This window comes from Aphelocoma coerulescens, chromosome 8 (genome assembly GCF_041296385.1).
Source record: "Aphelocoma coerulescens isolate FSJ_1873_10779 chromosome 8, UR_Acoe_1.0, whole genome shotgun sequence".
Lineage (NCBI taxonomy): Eukaryota > Metazoa > Chordata > Aves > Passeriformes > Corvidae > Aphelocoma > Aphelocoma coerulescens.
In genome coordinates this window covers 6947970-6965864 of record NC_091022.1, presented here as the reverse complement: position 1 = coordinate 6965864, position 17895 = coordinate 6947970, and the positions used below count along the sequence as shown (strand labels likewise).

Here is a 17895-nt window from a genome sequence, read left to right as displayed (position 1 = left end):
GGAAAGGGAGCTGTATTGCCTCATCAAAGCCATTCTCTCTTCCCTACCCTTCAGGCCACACTAAACTCCCCCCACTGCCTTGCCATGTGGTTCAAGGCGGGTGGAAAGTTTTGAAAAGCAGCAGTAGACTCACACCTAGGAATCAATTATCTCTAGCTAAAATAGACTTTGGTTATGTTTTATTTTTAAGTATTTCAGGTACAAATAGACAGGTGACTGTGGAAGCACAAGAACTTATTGGAAATAAAATTCTGATTTCCAGGGACAGGGTTTTTGTTTCTTCATGAATCACAGCCTTGTATTTTACCCAACAGATGGTGCGGCAAAATTCCTAGGAGTAGGAACCAGGACCCAGCTTTTTCTTTATCCTGCAAACTCCTCATCACTAGAATACACAAGCAGCATTGCTCTAGCCTAAGAATTTTTATCTGCTGGCTGGAGTAATCCCTTGTATCTATTGGAAGCTTTTGGAAATCTCTTTCCCCAGTACTGCTGCAATATCCAGGCTGTCAGCACAGCCTCCAACCAGTCTTTGTAAGAAAGGAGATACTACTGCAATATTTCAAAGTGTAGTTTTGGGACTTGACAACAGGGTTTAGTGGTGGAGGGGGCAGTGCTGGGTTAATGGCTGGACTTGATCTTAGAGGGCTTTTCCAACCTAAACAATTCTATTACAGTGTAAAAAAAGAAAAAAAAAAAAAAAAAAAAAAAAAAAAAAAAAAAAAAAGCTTAACGCAAAACTTCAGAAGGGTCTGATGCCGCTATAAGAGCTCTAGAAGAAACAAGCACCTGCTGCTCCAAACTGACTTGCTAGCACCTCTGGCTAGTAAGAGATGAAGAATTAAAATTTTAAAGATAGCTTGAATCATCCTCCTTCCTTTCATCATAAAAGACTGCTCATAGCACACATTCCTGCAAATGTACACTTTTTTCAATTGAAATGCTATGCCAAGTGAGTTATGAGAGTGGAGAAGAAAAACCCAAGAGAAAAAGGGTTATATATCCTTATATCAACGAGTGTAAAAATCAACATTTTATTTTTCCAAATAATTAAAACCACCGTGGCACACTGAGTGCCATCACAAGTTAAGGCAAAAAACATCAATCTACAGTTTTTAAGAGCATCCTAACACAGACTGATGAACACAGATGAGGGTTCAATACCCCACAAAGTGACATAATGAGTTCAAGCATTGAGAGAAAGTGTACTGTTAGCTAAAAATATATTAAAATGATACTTCTGAGTGTTTACAGTTACAAATATTTATGATGAGTGTAACTTGGCATTTAGATGGATGCTACTGTTTTGTCAGGATTTCATCTTAATTGAATAATGGTGGTGGAATAGCACCTGTTACTGACTTATCTTGAACATTCAAGACAGACCAAGGCACCAGGTGTTCCCAGATCAAAGTTTGCAGAAGAGTTTCTACAAATGCACGGTCCTGTCTAAAATATTGAGCAGTTTGGTGTTAGCAAGACTTGCAGTATTATCACTAAAACCAGGTGCTGACTGAAACAATAGAAACTGAGTGTTTTCTTATCCATCAGCAAACTCATGACATCAGGATGCCTGGAAGCTAAACGTGTTCTGACACGGTTTTTGAGAATGCTAGATTTGCCTGGAATTGTCATCCCTCCCATGCAAAGCAGAAGCTCGAGTTCAGGTATGAGCACAAATGTAATGAAAGTTGAATACAAGTGCACACAGGCTTAAGAACTACTTCCAGAAGACTGAATGCTGAACAGCCCTCTCCTTATTTCATCAGCTTTTTCTGCTCTTGAGGCTGCATAACTCTTTACTGCCTTAAGGAGAGATTCATGACACTTCTCCAATATAGCCTTCCAAATCAGGTGTATTTCCTAGAAAGAGAAGGAGGAAAAAAATTTCCATCAGCAAAATTAAGTCCTTATCAAACATGAATGTTGAGTGGTCTGGTGGACTCAAATTATTCCAATGGTATCTCATCCATGGCTTAAAGAAGCAGAATTCACAAAACAAAGGGGAGGCTGTTTAGAGGATCATTGCACTGTCCACACTACAACAGGAATGTAAGAAGATTCCTTTGGGGGGAGGAAAAAAACCTCACCTTGGCTTTCATTGCTTTTTCTTCAGCATCCTCCTTCAGCTGCTCAATTTCACCCTTCATCTGCTTGATTTCCTTGCGGATGGCCATCACTTTGTCATATACAGCACCCCTCTTCTCCTGGACTTTGTTAAAATGTCTAAAGGTGAGAGAAGAAGTTAGTACTGAGCCTTTTGACCAATTCCAGATTAAACTTAAGCCCACCATGAGCAAAGCTTGCATTTTATGAGCATAAAACCATCAGCTTCCAGAAGCAATGATATACAGAATTTACTTTTTCAGAAATTAATGCAATTTTTAAAGTAAAACAACTTAGATACAAGAAGTGAAATTCCAAGTGGAGTTAGAGGAGTATACTGAAGATCCTTAGTTGCTTCCAATCAAGGCAACTCAAGTGACCTCAGTGGAGCCAGCCCAGCAGACAGCTGGACATTGCCCTCCTGTCTTTGAGTGGTGCAGGTTAAAGCAATACAGCTGCACTTGATGTTCCAGCATAACTCAATGTCACACACTTTCCTTAGCCAAAGAGCTCATCCCACAAACCTAAAACTCCAATCCCATACATCTACATGTTATCTGCAACACCCAGTCCATCATTTCACCGCATCCCAAAGACCAAATTACATTTCCCCAGCTTATAGGAAAATTCAGATGCCTCCAGCTGTGAGCTGCCATGTCACCAGCAAAGGCTGAGTGTTGGAACAGGAGATTGACCTAAAGTGCAAAAACACCTACCAGGTCACACCAAGCATTTGTACAATAATGACATCTGGAATTGTAGCAGCGTTTCTGGGAAGAATAGGTGAAATAACCCATACTTAGTAGAAGCCCATATACACCTTCCTACCTCAATGGATTGGTCAGGACACATTCTCTTATTCACCAGCAAAAACTCAGTTTCAACCAAGGTTACCTCCCTTCCTCTCTTGCTTGTCAAAGCCTCTAATTTTATCACTGACACATTAAAAACAGAAATTGGTAGCAAACTTTGACAAAAAGGAGCATTAGATCATATTGTTTTCATGCCTTAATTAAAAGCTACTATTCACAAAATCATTTAAGTTGGAAAAGACCTCTGAGATCAAGTCCAACCTATGGCCAAACACCACCTTGTCACTTCAAGCATGGCACTTGGTTTTTCCTTAAACACCTTCCTGGGCAACCCATTCTAAGGTATAATCACCCTTTCTGTCAAGAAATTCTTCTCGATGTCCAGCCTATTTTCCTTCCAAATAATCTCCTTTAGCTGGTACAATACACTAAGTGCCATTCTGCACACCACATAAACCCTAAGCATGACTAAATCTTACTCAACTCTCTCAGCCATGTGGAAGAAGCTCCCTTCCATCACAGCTAATCCACTCAGCCAGTGATTTTCTATATTCCCTTTCCTATCTGTGTACAAGAAAATTGTTTTAAAATAAATTTTCTCTGTAACAGTTCATCAATAACCTCACAGTGAAGCCAGGACCTTACAGGGCTGCAGTTTGGTCCCGCAAACACAGCCCTGAAAGCCTTCAGCATATGGGAGGAAAGAAGAGGGGCTGGGAGGCTTTGATCAAATGACACTTTTCCTTTTGTTTTAGAAGCATCATGTCAGGATAATGCTCCTCTGAGATGTGAGCCCCATATCCCCATGGGTCTTGAACATCTTTGATAATGAGCAAAAGTGGCAAGGGAAATTATGAAAAATTCATGAAAGGCAAATGAGGCTTTGTTGAAGTCTGATAAGTTGGAAAATTATCCCAATGTGACATTCTCTTTAAGAAGATAAAAGAATCAAGAATAAGCATTATAAATTAAATTAGTGCTCCAATAAAAGAATTGCTGTCAAGTCACATTGCAATTACTGATTTGAGACCCCAACTCCCTGCCTGCAGCATTACTGGTCTTCATACAGAGCTGTCCCACACTGCTCATTTTCTCCTTACTGCTAAGCTGTGTGTTTGTAGCAGACATGAACTTTGGCAGCACATAACAAAGACATAAAGCAGCATCAGGCAGTAACATCAACTCCTCCGTACTCAGGCACAGTGCACTTGTGCTGCTCAACATCTTCACGCATCTTTTTAATCTTTATCTCAGCTGTAGAAAGTCTCTCATGTTTTGCAGTGACCATTCTCTTTAAGGACATTTCATCTGTCTTGGCCTTTTTCAGCTCTACCTGAGCACTCTCAATTTGGTCCTCCAGATTTCTGACCTAGAATACAGAAGTATAGAAATAAATGAAATAGAAATAATTCCCCCCCCCCACTTAATTTATCAAGACAGCATACCCTGTAAATGTACTAAGATTAGAACTAGCTGGCTGCTGTTTGAAGATCTGACTGCCAACTCATCCTCCCAGTTCACTAGTCTTTATCTGATTATAAATACATCCAAATGGACAAGAACTCATCCCTTAGGATGACTTTCAGAAGTGACTGTGACTTCTGCTATAGCTTTTTGACAAAGGTAATTTGAACATATGCTACATATGTACACCCAAAAAGACTCCATACCATTTTTCAAATGCTCCTAACAACTGCATTCTCCCAAAACCTAGTAGCAAATAGCAAGGTACTGTATTGTGACAAACATTTCATCAGAGAATGTCTGGCTTAGTAATATTAATAAAGTTAAAGGCACTTAAGATGTCACTCTTCCTGAAGCAACAATTTTTTGTTCTTAGTTTCCACTCTCAAGGCAGAAGAAACTCAATTTCACTTTTATTTTCCCATCATTTCCTACCAGCAACCCCAAGACAGTTCCAACTACTTTAGGTCAGGTTTCTATGGCAACAAAGGCTTTGACTATTCAAAGTGGTCAATAGGTAGTGCATAGTACATTAGCTAGTGCCACCCAGCAAAGCAGCAGCAATGTTTTATTGACATTTTTAATAAAAATATTGTAAACTTCAAAATGTTGTACTTTACAGGGAAGAGGAGAGAGGGGAACATCGCTTAGACATCAAATTCTCCCTAACAGGATATAACTTGGATAATACAAACCTCTGATAATATACTGGCCAGTCTCTCCACATTTGCTCCATGTCCTTCCATCTTCTTTTGGTATGACTGCACCTCCAGTTGGCATGATGGCAGAACCTCAACTAGGTCTCTGTAACCTTCATATTTCTCAATAACTTCTTGCTGCAAAGAGAAAAAAAATACTTAATAAATAGCTTTAGAATTCTTTTATATAGAATTAAAGCATATTGACTTTTGAACCCTTCCCTCATTGTTTAAAGACACTAGAAGTAATATTCAAGAGTTAGTGAAATGAGCTCTTTACTTTGCAAAAAAATTTTTTTAAAAAGCCATTTATGTGGAAGCACAGAAGAAAAGGTGACATGCTAGTGTTTACACTGAACTAACCAGTTTTTTCCAAGAGCTTTCAGAAAAAAAAAAAGCAGTACTGTGAAAAAACTCTACACTGGTAAAACAAGAGTTATGTAAAGCTTTGTACCTGAAATCACAGCAATCAAGTTTAGACCTTTGGAGCAAAAATACCTTCAGAGGCACAGTGCAAACTTCACTGATATGTGAGCAATCATAAACCACAATAATGAGTGGATATTATAATAAAAAAAAAAAACCCCTAGGAAGGGAACTCAGTGTTCAGCATATTAGTGGAGAAAGCCATCGATTCCAGAAACATGAATGACAACAGAAGCACTATGAAGCACACATTCTAAATCCAAAGATATTTGGGAGCTGACAAAATACTGTTTCCTCTTGAGAGCAAACAGCCAGACAGGTATAGATTCAAGAGTTCTACACCTAGCTGTACAAGTGACTGCAATCTTGCTTTTTAAAAGGAAAAAAAAAAGGCCATCAAAAATAAACCACCACTTCCACCACAAACGTTCAGTTTTCCCTGAAGCTGTGCTTTCATTTCAGACTAACCAGTGTCCTGCTGATGTTTTGCCATCATTCAAGAAGCAGTTTTAGATGATGACAGTCCAGTAAAACGTGCTTTTTCTAACAGAATACCTCCTTATGTGGACAGAGGAAAACCTCACCTTAGATCTCTTCAATTTCTTAACAGTCTCTTTCATCAGTTCTTTGGAATTTTTCAGTTCTTCTGGACTCTCCACAATTTTGGATTTTAGCTGCTCTTGTTCTTCTTTCAAAGTAGCCATAGTCACTTTAAGCTCATTCTAGTTAATAAAACACTGTCAGTATTAGTGATTAGGTGAACAAAGAGGAATTGTGTAGCAAAGTTTGCCATGATCTTATGACTAGACAGGTTTTTGGTGTGTAGTCATTTCTCATTAGGAAGTTCTAAAAATAAATTCTTCTAAACAGCATTAACAAAGCAAAGCAATTAACAGCCCATTTTGCTTCCCAGATTTGCTTACAGTGGTGCATAAGAACAGCAGCTAACTAGTATTTTCCACAAAGAGCCTGCCAGCTAATCCTAGAAAGGTTTGCATTGGAACGGACCTTAAAGATCATCTAATTCCAACCCCCTGCCATGGGCAGGGACACCTCCCACTGTTCCAGGTTGCTCCAAGCCCCCTCCGGCCTGGCATATTACCAGCAGCTCTCTCTCTCAGAACTCCTCACCTAGGGAAACTGAAGCAGTCACTGCAGTGTTCCGGAGCCAGCTCTATCAACATAGGAGAAGAGCAACAAGTTTCCTGTAAGGCCTCTCAAAACCTGCTGTTTTGCCTCTTTAGCCCACTCTGTGCGTGCAAGGTAAACCCACAGCATCTCAGAAGTCCAGATTACTAGTGACTTAATTCCAAGAATAACCTGATCCTAAAAAGAGAGGTGATCTCTCAGTTGATCTGAGATGGAAGCTGCAGCAAGCACCCACACAGAGGTGTACTCACCAGTTTTCGGGTGCTCTCAGCAACATCTGTCTTCTTCTGAGAAATCACTTCTTGCAAAGCTGTCTGAAAAAAAGCACCAAGCTTTTTTGTAGCATCTCTACAGCTGCTATCTGCCTTATCCCTTCTATCATAGAGCTGTCTACAGGAGAAATCCCATTTTGGGGTCCTTTGGAATGCCATAGCCAGCAGACAAAACTGCAGTCTGTAAGATTTCAAAGCCTGGAAAGGAGGATATTGTGATCAAAGCCACTGGAAGCACTAGGGATGCAGCCAGCAGTGGGTAACTAGGATTAGGGATAAGAGACTGGCCATCCCTATTCTCATTGACCCTGGCAGTACTATACCCCCACAACTTTCTTTGCCAGAGGCCCTGTTCTTCAAGGAAAAATCTAATTTAATGTAAGGTCCCAAATAATAGTCAAACACATGGTTAATAATATTAACAGTAGAGACATGACTTGACATAACAAAAAATCCTGACCACAGATTATTATTTTCTTTCTCCCAAAGGAGCTAAAAAGGTTATCTATGAGATCTGAGAGGCAAATTTCCATTGCTGAAAAGTTACCTCTGCAATTAACCCTACTCTTTTTGCCAGGCATTCCCTCGGGTGACCCTTCTTAGGCCTCATTTCTCACCATGGCTCACCTCCAATTCTAATTCTCTGAATTCAAATGGAAAACAAAGAGGAACATACCTGTGTTCCTGTTTGGAAATGTGATGTGTATCTCCCAAGTCATTACAGAAATGCATTTCAAAAAAGAGTCAAATATACTTTTGTATTCCCCAAGTCTGATTTAAAGCACATTTCACATTCCTTACAGTGAAACAAGGAGGGGTCTGACAGCATTTTGTTAAAACAGCCATTGTTTTAAATCAGAAAAGTCCCCTTTATCTACTGAGGTAGAGGGAAGGGAATAAAATCAAGAGAAGTGAGGAACCCATATCAGCTTTTCAGAGAAATACAGAACAAAATCCTACTTGTTTCCGACGATAGTCCTGCCTTAGCAGCTGCTCCAGTTCCCGAATGCTCTCTGTGAGCTGCTTGACCTCTGCCTGGTGTTCAACTGGGACTGTGCTAAGGGAAAAAAAGATATTGGACAGCTTCAGCATCATTATAGTCCAGTCAGAGTAAATAAGACAATCACTGTCTCCACATAGTTTACAGCCAGTAACTTTAGTAATCAGAGCAAGACAGTCTCAAATTAATACATCTTATTTTCCTTTTCTTATAAGATTTTGCAGTTGAAGGATAATCTAAAGAGCTATTTCAGCAAGAAGTGGCACAAACGTAACAGAGGACTAAGTTTAAAGATCATGCTAAGCAAAGCATGAAAGTACAACACTCTTACCAATTCTAGTGGTGATTTTCATTTATGAAATTTGCATATTACCTGTCATACAAATAGCTTATATTAGTGTAGACCTATCCTAGCTAGAGAACCCCCTGTGTAGCACACACCAAGAGCAGCTGTCAGAAAAAAACACTTTGTTTTGAAATCTCTCTTGGAAACCAGCCATTTCTTCATCCTATTATCCACAGGCAAAAATAAAACTTAATGGTGAAAAGACACAGGCAGTAGGGCTAAATGGCCTGAAACAGAGATTGTGGCAAACAAATAACTAAGGAAGACAACTTTACTTATCTATTAAGTTAAAGATGGAAGGTGTTGAAACAGCTGTTGAAGGGGTAAAGACACATCACTAAAAACTAACTAAGAGCAAAAAGTTTCACCCTAGTCCTCAACGTACAAATATAGGATTCCCTCAAAGCAACCATACACTGTAAAAGTAATTTTTTTTCTCTGCCAGCAGAGAATAAACACCCCCAGCTCCCTCAGCTGTCCCTCAGACTTGTGCTCCAGACCCTTCCCAGCTTCATTGTCATTCTCTGGACACACTCCAGCCCCTCAATGTCCCTCTTTGTCTAGTGAGGGGCCCAGAACAGGACAAAGCACTCAGGGTGTGGCCTCACCAGTGCCCAGCACAGGGGGATGGTCACTGCCCTGGGCCTGCTGGCCACACTTGCTGATACAGGCCAGGTGCCACTGGCCTTCTTGGCCACCTGGGCACACTGCTGCATCTTGTTCAGCTGCTGTCAACCAGCACCCCCAGGTCCTTTTCTGCTGGGCCACTTTCCAGCCCCTCTTCTCCAAGCCTGTAGCATTGAACCAAGTTATCATGAGCCAAGAACACTCTACACTCAGACTTGTTGAGCCTCACACAACTGGCCCACTGATCCAGCCTGAGCAGGAAAGGCAAGCAGTGCACCTCACAGTGCTTACTCCTCACACTCACTTCATTTTCTCCAGTTTCATTGCTGCCTCCCGATTTGCAGCCTCCAGTTGTTGGTGTTTCTCCATAGCTGATTTCTGTAAGTAAAATATTTAATTTTAGAGCAGTGTAGTTTCTCTCTGGGCTTCTATAAGAGCCTTGGTCATCATTATTTCACATGAAATGCACCATATCTGAACTACTGAGACATTCAGAAGAGAAGCCACCTACAATTGTTGCAGCCAATTTTTCTCAAAACAATCCAATGTGTCAATCCTTCACTTACCAGGCTAAAGTATCAAATAAGTTATTGGAAAAAAAAAAAAAAAAAACCTTTCAGTAATATCCTAACTAATAATCAGTACCTTCCTGCATTACTTGGTGTAGTAATTTTACATTTAACATCCCAACATGTTAAATAAACCTGAAGTTAAATCACAACCTTCATGCTGCTAATTCAAGGTTAATATCAATTATACTTTTATAGGTATCTGGAATAAAACAGCATGCAGTCTTACATAGTTCAGTTGTAGCTCCAAGTAGACCTCACGCCGGAATTCCTGGAAGTTGACAAAGTTGAGGATGCCACTCAAGAAGCGAACAGTTCTCTTTGTCTCTGAAATAGGAATTGCAAGAGCTCACTGAGCTGGTTTCCACAAGCATTGCAATTGCTTCAGAAAAGCTGGGCAAAGCGTAATTCAGAGGAGACAGAAATTACAAAACACAATCCAAATCAGCTCTTCCCCCATTCAGCTTGCAAAGATTTCAAACTACACAAAAACTAGCACCAAGCTGGTTACAAACTCTTAGCAATTCTGTGTAATTTAACAAATTAATAATGGCACCTGGGAGAAAAGGCTGTTAACACACAGCCTCCCATTAAAACAGAAGCCAGAGAGAAAGAATGTCAATCTTGAACTACAGCTCTGAAGAGAGAGCCTCTCTGTAGCTATCAGCCTAACTGAAGGCAGTAATCAAACTTTCTGAAAGATGATTACAAAAGCTTTGAATGTCTTAGACAAGACAGATCCAGAAGTGACAGGGTTCTTTAGAGTAGCCTTTTCCAAGTTGTTTGTGTTGTAGTAGAATCACCACAACTGAGTATTGAAAGGAATGGAGCACAGGCATCAGCGTAAGAAATCCTAAAGCATTCCAGAGCCATCAGGGTAATTTTCATCACCATCTACTATTACACCGTTTTAAGTATGTCATAGCCCATCTCCAGATCACCAGTTCAACAGACTCATAGCATTCAAAACTGCCCTCAGTTATTGACCTGCATCAGCCCACATAAGGGATAAGAACTGCTCACTTGAACCAGTTTGTTTAAGGGTCAGAAGAGCAGCAGGAAATCAGGGACACTTCTCCACACCAGATGCCCATAGAAAAAAATCACCTGGAATATCAAGCAACACCCAGTACCCCAGGAAACATAAGGATTACAAGGCGCTTGCTTACTTGGGTTTAAAATATCAGCAATTTGAAAGTCATTAATCCGGCACATTGGCAGCAAGTGCTCCCTGCAAGGAAACGAAACAACCTCAGCTGCAGTGACCATGACTCAAGTTTTGTGACCACCACTCAGTTCTCATCCTATTCTCATCTGTTACAAAACAGATCTTGTCCTCTCATCCCAGAGCATTTGCCCAGCAAGCACAAGACAAGCATCTTCTACTTACATGTGAATATACAAATTACAGACAGGTAGAAAACCTTCATAGATCTGTGGGTACATTATGTCAACGTTGACTGGCATCTAAAGAGTAAAAAGAGAGTCAGTGCATAAGCAGAGAATACTTAAAACAAAAATTACACAGCATTTTTCACAGCATAAAATAATTCCAATAGATTAGAGGACGATCTTCCATTCACTGAGGATGATCTTCCCATCCACAGGGAATACATATTAAAGGCTGAAAAATGTCATCAAGTTAGTTAGCACACAATTTTAAGCGTCAACTTTGCTGGAAAAGATATAAAAAGACAATAATAACTAAAGAAGCAACATTACAAACTCTGGAACTCAATCTAAACTCTGTTCTAATTTGTTCATAACTTGTGCCACACAACAGTCTCTGCATTATACAGCTACCAGCAAGAAGCTCCTTCTTTAAACACCCCAAAATTGACATACTCAACTGCTTTATGAAGAAGTCAGGAGAATGTAGTGGTACACTGTCCCCTTTCTCTGATATTTTAAACCTCATAGAATAGCATGGCAGCTGATGTCACTGCCTGGGAAGAAGAGAATTATCTTGTGTACATATGCTCTTCCCTTTCAGTTTATCCAGAAATCCCATGAGAAAAAATAATTTACTCTCACTTTCAGGGATCAGTTCTTGCCTAACAGAAACAGTAGCTAAATTAACTGTTAGCCAACGAGGTATCAGCCTCTCCTTACTTTCCTCTCAGTTAACGCAGGAGTGGAGATGATCAAATATCAAAAGCAACATTTACATTCGTTCCAGATCAGTCCAACCTCCTCCAGCCATGGCCAAAGGCAGATGCCCAACAGCCCAATATGGATTTTCAAGGCTGGACATGGCATCCCTCCAAAAGCTTGTCCAGTCCCTCCTGGACCTTACAGACATTTCTGGCACCCTCAGCATCCCAAAAAACAGGTGAATCCAATGTTTTTTTCCTTTAATATCCCATCACCCCTGCCACAGGCAGCCCTACCATGAAGAAGTGCTCCGGGCGGATCCCATACACTTTCTGCAGGATTCTCATGTAAATCAGGTGTAAAATGTCAAGCTGCAGGAACAGAGGATACGAATCAGTATTCCATATGTTTGATTACTCAGGGCTCCCAGACCAGGCCATGAAAGCATTCAGCTTTTAACACATGAAGGCTGATTTCACTGAGCCACCAAAGCAAACAAGTTTCACTTTCCAACATTTTGCAGTTCAAGCATTACTTGCTCATAATTCAGTTTTAAGGCACAGCAGTCAGCTGGGACAATTACAGCCCTGACTGTGTACACCAGGCATTGGTTTTCATTACACTGCTGCTTCCTGAGCAGTTTCCAAACCAAGCAATGCCAAAAACCTTAAAAAGGTCACAGAAATCATAATCCTGTAGCAATGAGTGCCCTTCATTAGATTATTAAAATGAAGAGGAAACAAATCACTTATAAGCTAAACAGCTTTTCATTTATAGCACTAATCCATGATCAGTTTTGCTTCTTAAAAACCATCTAAACAAGCAGGGCCAGACCCTTCCCACCGCAGGCTCAAACACAAGGAATAACAGCACTAGTAATCACTCCGAGGCATCAATTCATCAAAGCCACTTTTCTTCCGCCGGGGACACTCGCTAACATTAAATGGTCAGAGGGATGAAAGGGGATGAAGCAGGGAGGAGTTTAAAAGCAGAGTTTCGTTTAAAAGCACTAAATTGATCGGGCGAACTGATGGAACTATGCGACTTTACCAGACACCGTTATTCCCACAGAGCTAGGAAAGACAGGCCGGGTGCTGCTGGTGACACCACCGCGCTTCCTAGCGAGGCCCGAGCGGCGAGGTAGAGCCCTGAGACTCCTCCGAACCCAACGCCACACCGTTCCACCCAACCCCGTGGTTACACGGAGCGGGGCAGCACATCCGTCCCACACGGGAGCGGGCGGCCTACGGAGCCGCCCTGCACCCCCCTCACGCACCTTGGTGTTGCCGAACACATCGCCCTTAACCAGGTTCCGAGCCTCGGCACCCTCCAGGATGTGCGAGCGGAGGTAACTGATGATGTCTTCGGGGCTGTAGCGGGGGAAGGTCATAGTCTCCATGGCGGCAGTAGGGACGTGGCGGAGACACAACGGCAGCACTGGCGCGCGCCCACCACTTGAATCCGCCACGGCCCACGCCCGCCCCTTGCCGACCTATCAGAAGCCGCATCGTCACTTCGGGCGGGGCTTGGTGCGTTCGCGCCTTCCCCTGGCCTATCAGCAGCAGCGCTATCGCGGGGGGCGTGGCTTGGCAGGCCCCGCCCCCCGCCGCCGTTGGCTATGAGGGGAAGGGCGGGGTGAGGCGGTGGCGTCCTTTCTGTTCCTTCAGCCGCGGCTCTCAAGGCCTCTGGCAGAGTCATAGAATCGCTAGGAGGAGCCTTAAAGCTCACCTAGTTTTCCCCTGACATAGGCAGGGACACCTTCCACTACCCCAGGCTGCTCCAAGCCCCGTCCAACCTGGTCTTAAACACTTCCAGGGATGGGGCAGCCACAGCTTCTCTGGGCAACCTGTGCCTCATCACCTTCCCCGGGGAGAATTTTTCCCTAACATCCATTCTAAACCTGCCCTCTGTCAGTTTAAACCCATTCCCTCTTGTCCTGTCATTACCTGCCTGTGTAATGAGTCACTCTTCCTCTTTTCCATAAACACTTTAGGTGAGGTCTCCCCAGAATCTTCTCCAAGTTGCACAGCCCCAACTCAGCCTGTCCCCATACCAGAGTTGCTCCAGCCCTCTGAGCATCTTCATGGCTTCTCTGGACCTGCTCCAACATCTCCACATCTTGTGCCGAGGTCCTCAGACCTGGACACGCTACTCCAGATGGGATAAAACTTCCTGGCTCCAGAAAGGAGACAATGCCAACCCAACATTGCACAGGGCTCTTGCCTAACCAGTACCAGTGAGCACCTCTTGCAGTGTGACACCATTTCTGACAAAATTTGGGCTGTTCACACTCTCCCTACACAGTTCTGATGCTCCTATGCCACGTACAGCTTCCTGCACCTCCACTCAGCTGGAAGCAGGTCAGCAAGGACACGGCACTGTCCCCAAAAACAGGCAGCTTCTGCAAGCCACTGACATCACTGAGGTGTCACCTGGCACTGAGTGTGAGACAGAGATGCTCCAGCCACTGTTCCGCACTTGTTGATGTAAAAGCCAGGCTCGGTTTCCAGCTGGACTCTCTGCCTAGAGCTCAGGTGAGCCACAGACACAAAGTGCTTCCTCACAGCCTTGCAGCTTCTCGGCATGGCTGTGAGGGCAGTGCAGCTTCCATAGGGCTGCTTGCAGTCCAGAAGGGCTAAGTGGCCTGGAAGGTCTCAAATGATGTCTTTTTCAGGTAGACCATGGTCCCTGAGCCTCATGTTTCTTTTGGGTATGGCATCAGAGGGGATCAACTGCCCAAGCAGGTGTAGCTGTCAGTACCTGGAGGTGAACTGCACTGGACAGCAGTTGCAAGAGTTCCCTGTGGACATCCCTCTGGACACCAGGCAGCTGATTCTGGCAGCAAACAATGTCTCATACCTGCCAGCAGTGGAATTGAGCTTCCTGGCTGATTTGGTCTATCTGGACTGCAGAAAGAATCTCTTGGGGCATCACCTGGATTTCATTTTCACTGGCGTGGCTAAGCTTGTCTATCTGGACCTCAGCTTCAACAACCTCACACAGGTCACCTTCAGCACCTTCTCCCACCTCCTCAGCTTGGTGGTGCTGAAGATCTCAGACAATCCCAACCTTGTGGCCATCAAGAAGGATGCTTTTGCCAACAACACCTGGCTAAGGCACCTGGATGTGAGCCGGACGGGCTTAACCTTCCTGGACACCAGCACTGTCCGGGACTTGCCCAGCCTGAGGCTTCTGGGGCTCAGTGACAACCTGTGGCACTGCAGCTGTTCCTTTTTGGACTTCATCACCTGGATGATGGAGAGCAATGTGCATTTTCCAGGTGAGGGCTGTGTGAGCAGGACCTCTCTCCTCCCTGCTCCCACTGATCTGTGTGGAACAGAGAGGGCCCTCTATTCTCTTTCCCTAAAGTTCAGCTCATGGAGCTGTGCCACTGCATGTCAGCTGTGGGTCTCATTTTCTGCTGTCACACAAACTAGGGATGGGAACAGCTGGGTTACACGCACTCCACACATGAAAGGTCACACTTGTTCACATCCCCAGGGTAGCCAGGGAGGTGTAGCCTGTAGCTGGGACACTGCTGCTTCTCTAAAACACCTGGATCCCGCCTCAGGTGTCCCTGTGCCTGCACAGCACCCCATGGCTGCAATGCCAATAACAAGGAGCCCAACACAGCTCCAGGGAGATGTGCACTGGGAAAATCATTGTTCTGAATTTCCTGCCTTGTCTCTACCCCAAAATCAGCTCTTTCCCATCATACTGAGAGATTCTATAACTGAGCCTTGGAGAGGCCAAGGCAGGGTAATCACCAGTTCCCTTTCCCATAGAAACACTGGTCCTAAGGGTAATGTTTTGCTTTGCAGCTGCAGCACATGAACTTGGTTGTTCCAAACTGGAAAGAGACACAGCACAACACACATGAACAAAGAAAGCTTGGTTTCAGTAATGCAGGGCACAATGGTGAGAGCTTGAAAACGTCTGTCCACTGAATAAGAAAGGGCCACAAAAGGGCCCAAGGGGAAAAAAGGGAAGGGCAAACAGAAGCTGGTGTTAGGACAGAATTTAATTAAAGACATCTCAGTGTCTTTATTAGATATAGTAAGCTACTTATAGAAATAAAGTGGGGTTTTTTCCACATACAGTTTACAGGCAATTATGGAACAGTGGAACAAAGTACAGCTCGGAACTGTGAGATTAGAGATAACCCACTGAACCCTGCAACAGGAGAATGAAGCTCATTGCAGGCTGTTGGGGAGGATAGGAATGTGAAAGGCAGCCTTAAATTGAGAGTTGTTCCAGGCCAAAGGGACACTGGGACAGAGCCCTGGAATCTGGAGCAAGCAGACCCCAGCCTGGCCTTTAGAAAGGCTACTGACCTTCAGAAATGCCTGTGCACCAGAGTTTTGAACTCAGCTGGATCTGTGCAGCCTGGAGGCTGACACAAAGCTGCCCAAGTTTGGATGGATTTGGGTAACAGAGAGATAAAAGCTCTGCAGTTTTACACAGGACCAGGAGAAGGATCAGCATGAACAACCACAGCAGCGATACCACTCAGTCATATACAATACAGTGTAACTGCAATATAAACCCCCCATGCCTTGTTCCCCTCCACCACTCCCATTCCATCCTGTCCATCAAGCAGTGCCCAGCCTGTGGCTCCCTCTCCCTCAGTCTCTTCCATCCTGTCCATCAAGCAGTGCCCAGCCTGTGGCTCCCTCTCCCTCAGTCTCTTCCATCCTGTCCATCAAGCAGTGCCCAGCCTGTGGCTCCCTCTCCCTCAGTCTCTTCCATCCTGTCCATCAAGCAGTACCCAGCCTGTGCCCACCACGGTGACCGTGTCTGTAGGGTTCAAAACCTGCAGAGGAAGGAGAGGGCCATGGCTAAGGCACACCCTGCTTCCACAGGCACCACATTCATCCTTCACTAACTGAAAGGGAAATACATATTTCAACAGTACATGGTTGAAATAACAACCACACCCTATCATATTGCAATATCCGCAGTGATCTGTTTTATCACTGCAGATATTGCAATATGACAGGGTATGGTTGTTATTTCAGTGGAACTGAACCATTGATGAGTTGCTTCTGCTTCCCTCACAGACCAGGTAAGGCTGTGCCTAACTGCAAACCACCCTCGTTGTCAAACACACAGCAGCCTCATTATTCCAGCATGATTTAGGCTGTATCACTTCAGAAGGTGTTAGAGATTTTTAAAAAAAACAAACACAGGTGCTCTAATATGAAGGTGAAATAGTTCAATCAGCAGAGATGAGCAGGGCAGGGACAGCAGTTTGCCACAGTGGCATAATCCAGTGGGCAATATTTTCCTATGGAGCCAACACTGCAGAAAATATTCTGGCAACCTGGGAATTCTGGTTTGGCAAGGGTTTAGCACAGGTTTGGCATGAGTTTGGCTGTCAGATTTTACCCAAGCCATGGGGGGGGGGGGGGGGGGGGGGCAGTGAAGTCTGCATATATTCTTCAGGCTTTTAGCAAGCACTAACATAATTTTTCTACCAGGGCTCCTGTTTATGAAATTATGATACAGGCTAGAGAGTCCTGCTTCTGCTTGTCTCTCTGCAGATGCTGACAACTTCACCTGCTATACCCCAGCAGATCCGCGTGCCCTAAGGATGCCAGCAGTGGAGGCACAGCTCCACTTCAGCTGCCTGACCCAGCTGTATAAGCAAGATTATGTCTTTCTGTGCCTTGTTGGCTTCTGCATATTCTTTGCTGGCACCATGGCAGCCTGGCTGGCTGGCGTCTGTGCTGTCACCTACAAGGTCCATGCCTCAAAGGGAGAGGAGGAGGAGGAGGATGAGGAGGACGAGGACGAGGAGGATGAGGAGGACGAGGATGAGGAGGACGAGGAGGACGAGGAGGACGAAGAGGACGAGGAGGACGAGGAGGACGAGGAGGACGAGGAGGACGACGACAACGATGACGACACAGCCACTTAGGATCAGCCCTTCTGAACTCCCATCATGGGAACCAAAGGCAGGCCTTTCCTGCCTGATTTCTGACATGTTGTCCCACCCTAGGTTTTTTGTTTTGTTGTTGTTGGGGTTTTTTTTGTTGGGTTTTTTTGAAGTGAAATAAAACTGCAAGAGAAGGAAGTAATCTGGGCTGCAGTTTCACTTGCTGTGCTATACCCAGCCTTCTGTCACTGGGACTCAGGACAATGGCAAAATATTAATTTTGTGGAGGTGTGAGAGGTGTGCATAGTGACAGGCCCTTCCACTTCCACCCTACTTTGAGACCACAGAAAAGTAGGGACATAAGGACTGGCTTGAAAAGGTACTAAAATATGGGAAAGGCCCTGGCGCTGTGCTGTAGCCAAGGACATCACCAGGCCCTTCCTGGCCAAAAAAC

General features: G+C 44.0%; 2 protein-coding genes across 2 annotated transcripts; one reads left to right on the top strand and one right to left on the bottom strand.

The window, feature by feature from the left end:
- Nucleotides 1-862: 862 nt before the first annotated feature.
- NUF2 (NUF2 component of NDC80 kinetochore complex) lies at nt 863-13018 on the bottom strand. The gene is made up of 13 exons (XM_069022637.1): nt 12840-13018; nt 11860-11934; nt 10860-10936; nt 10639-10700; nt 9699-9796; nt 9205-9278; nt 7888-7984; nt 6907-6969; nt 6091-6228; nt 5078-5218; nt 4112-4287; nt 2091-2226; nt 863-1863 (listed from the first exon to the last, which is right to left on the bottom strand). The coding sequence occupies exons 1-13, from the start codon at nt 12960-12962 to the stop codon at nt 1714-1716; spliced, it is 1410 nt and encodes a 469-aa protein (XP_068878738.1). The 5' UTR covers nt 12963-13018; the 3' UTR covers nt 863-1713.
- A 1191-nt stretch (nt 13019-14209) lies between these two features.
- LRRC52 (leucine rich repeat containing 52) lies at nt 14210-17483 on the top strand. The gene is made up of 2 exons (XM_069023222.1): nt 14210-14843; nt 17107-17483. Exons 1-2 carry the CDS (start codon nt 14222-14224, stop codon nt 17481-17483), a joined length of 999 nt encoding a protein of 332 aa, XP_068879323.1. The 5' UTR covers nt 14210-14221.
- Nucleotides 17484-17895: the final 412 nt, after the last annotated feature.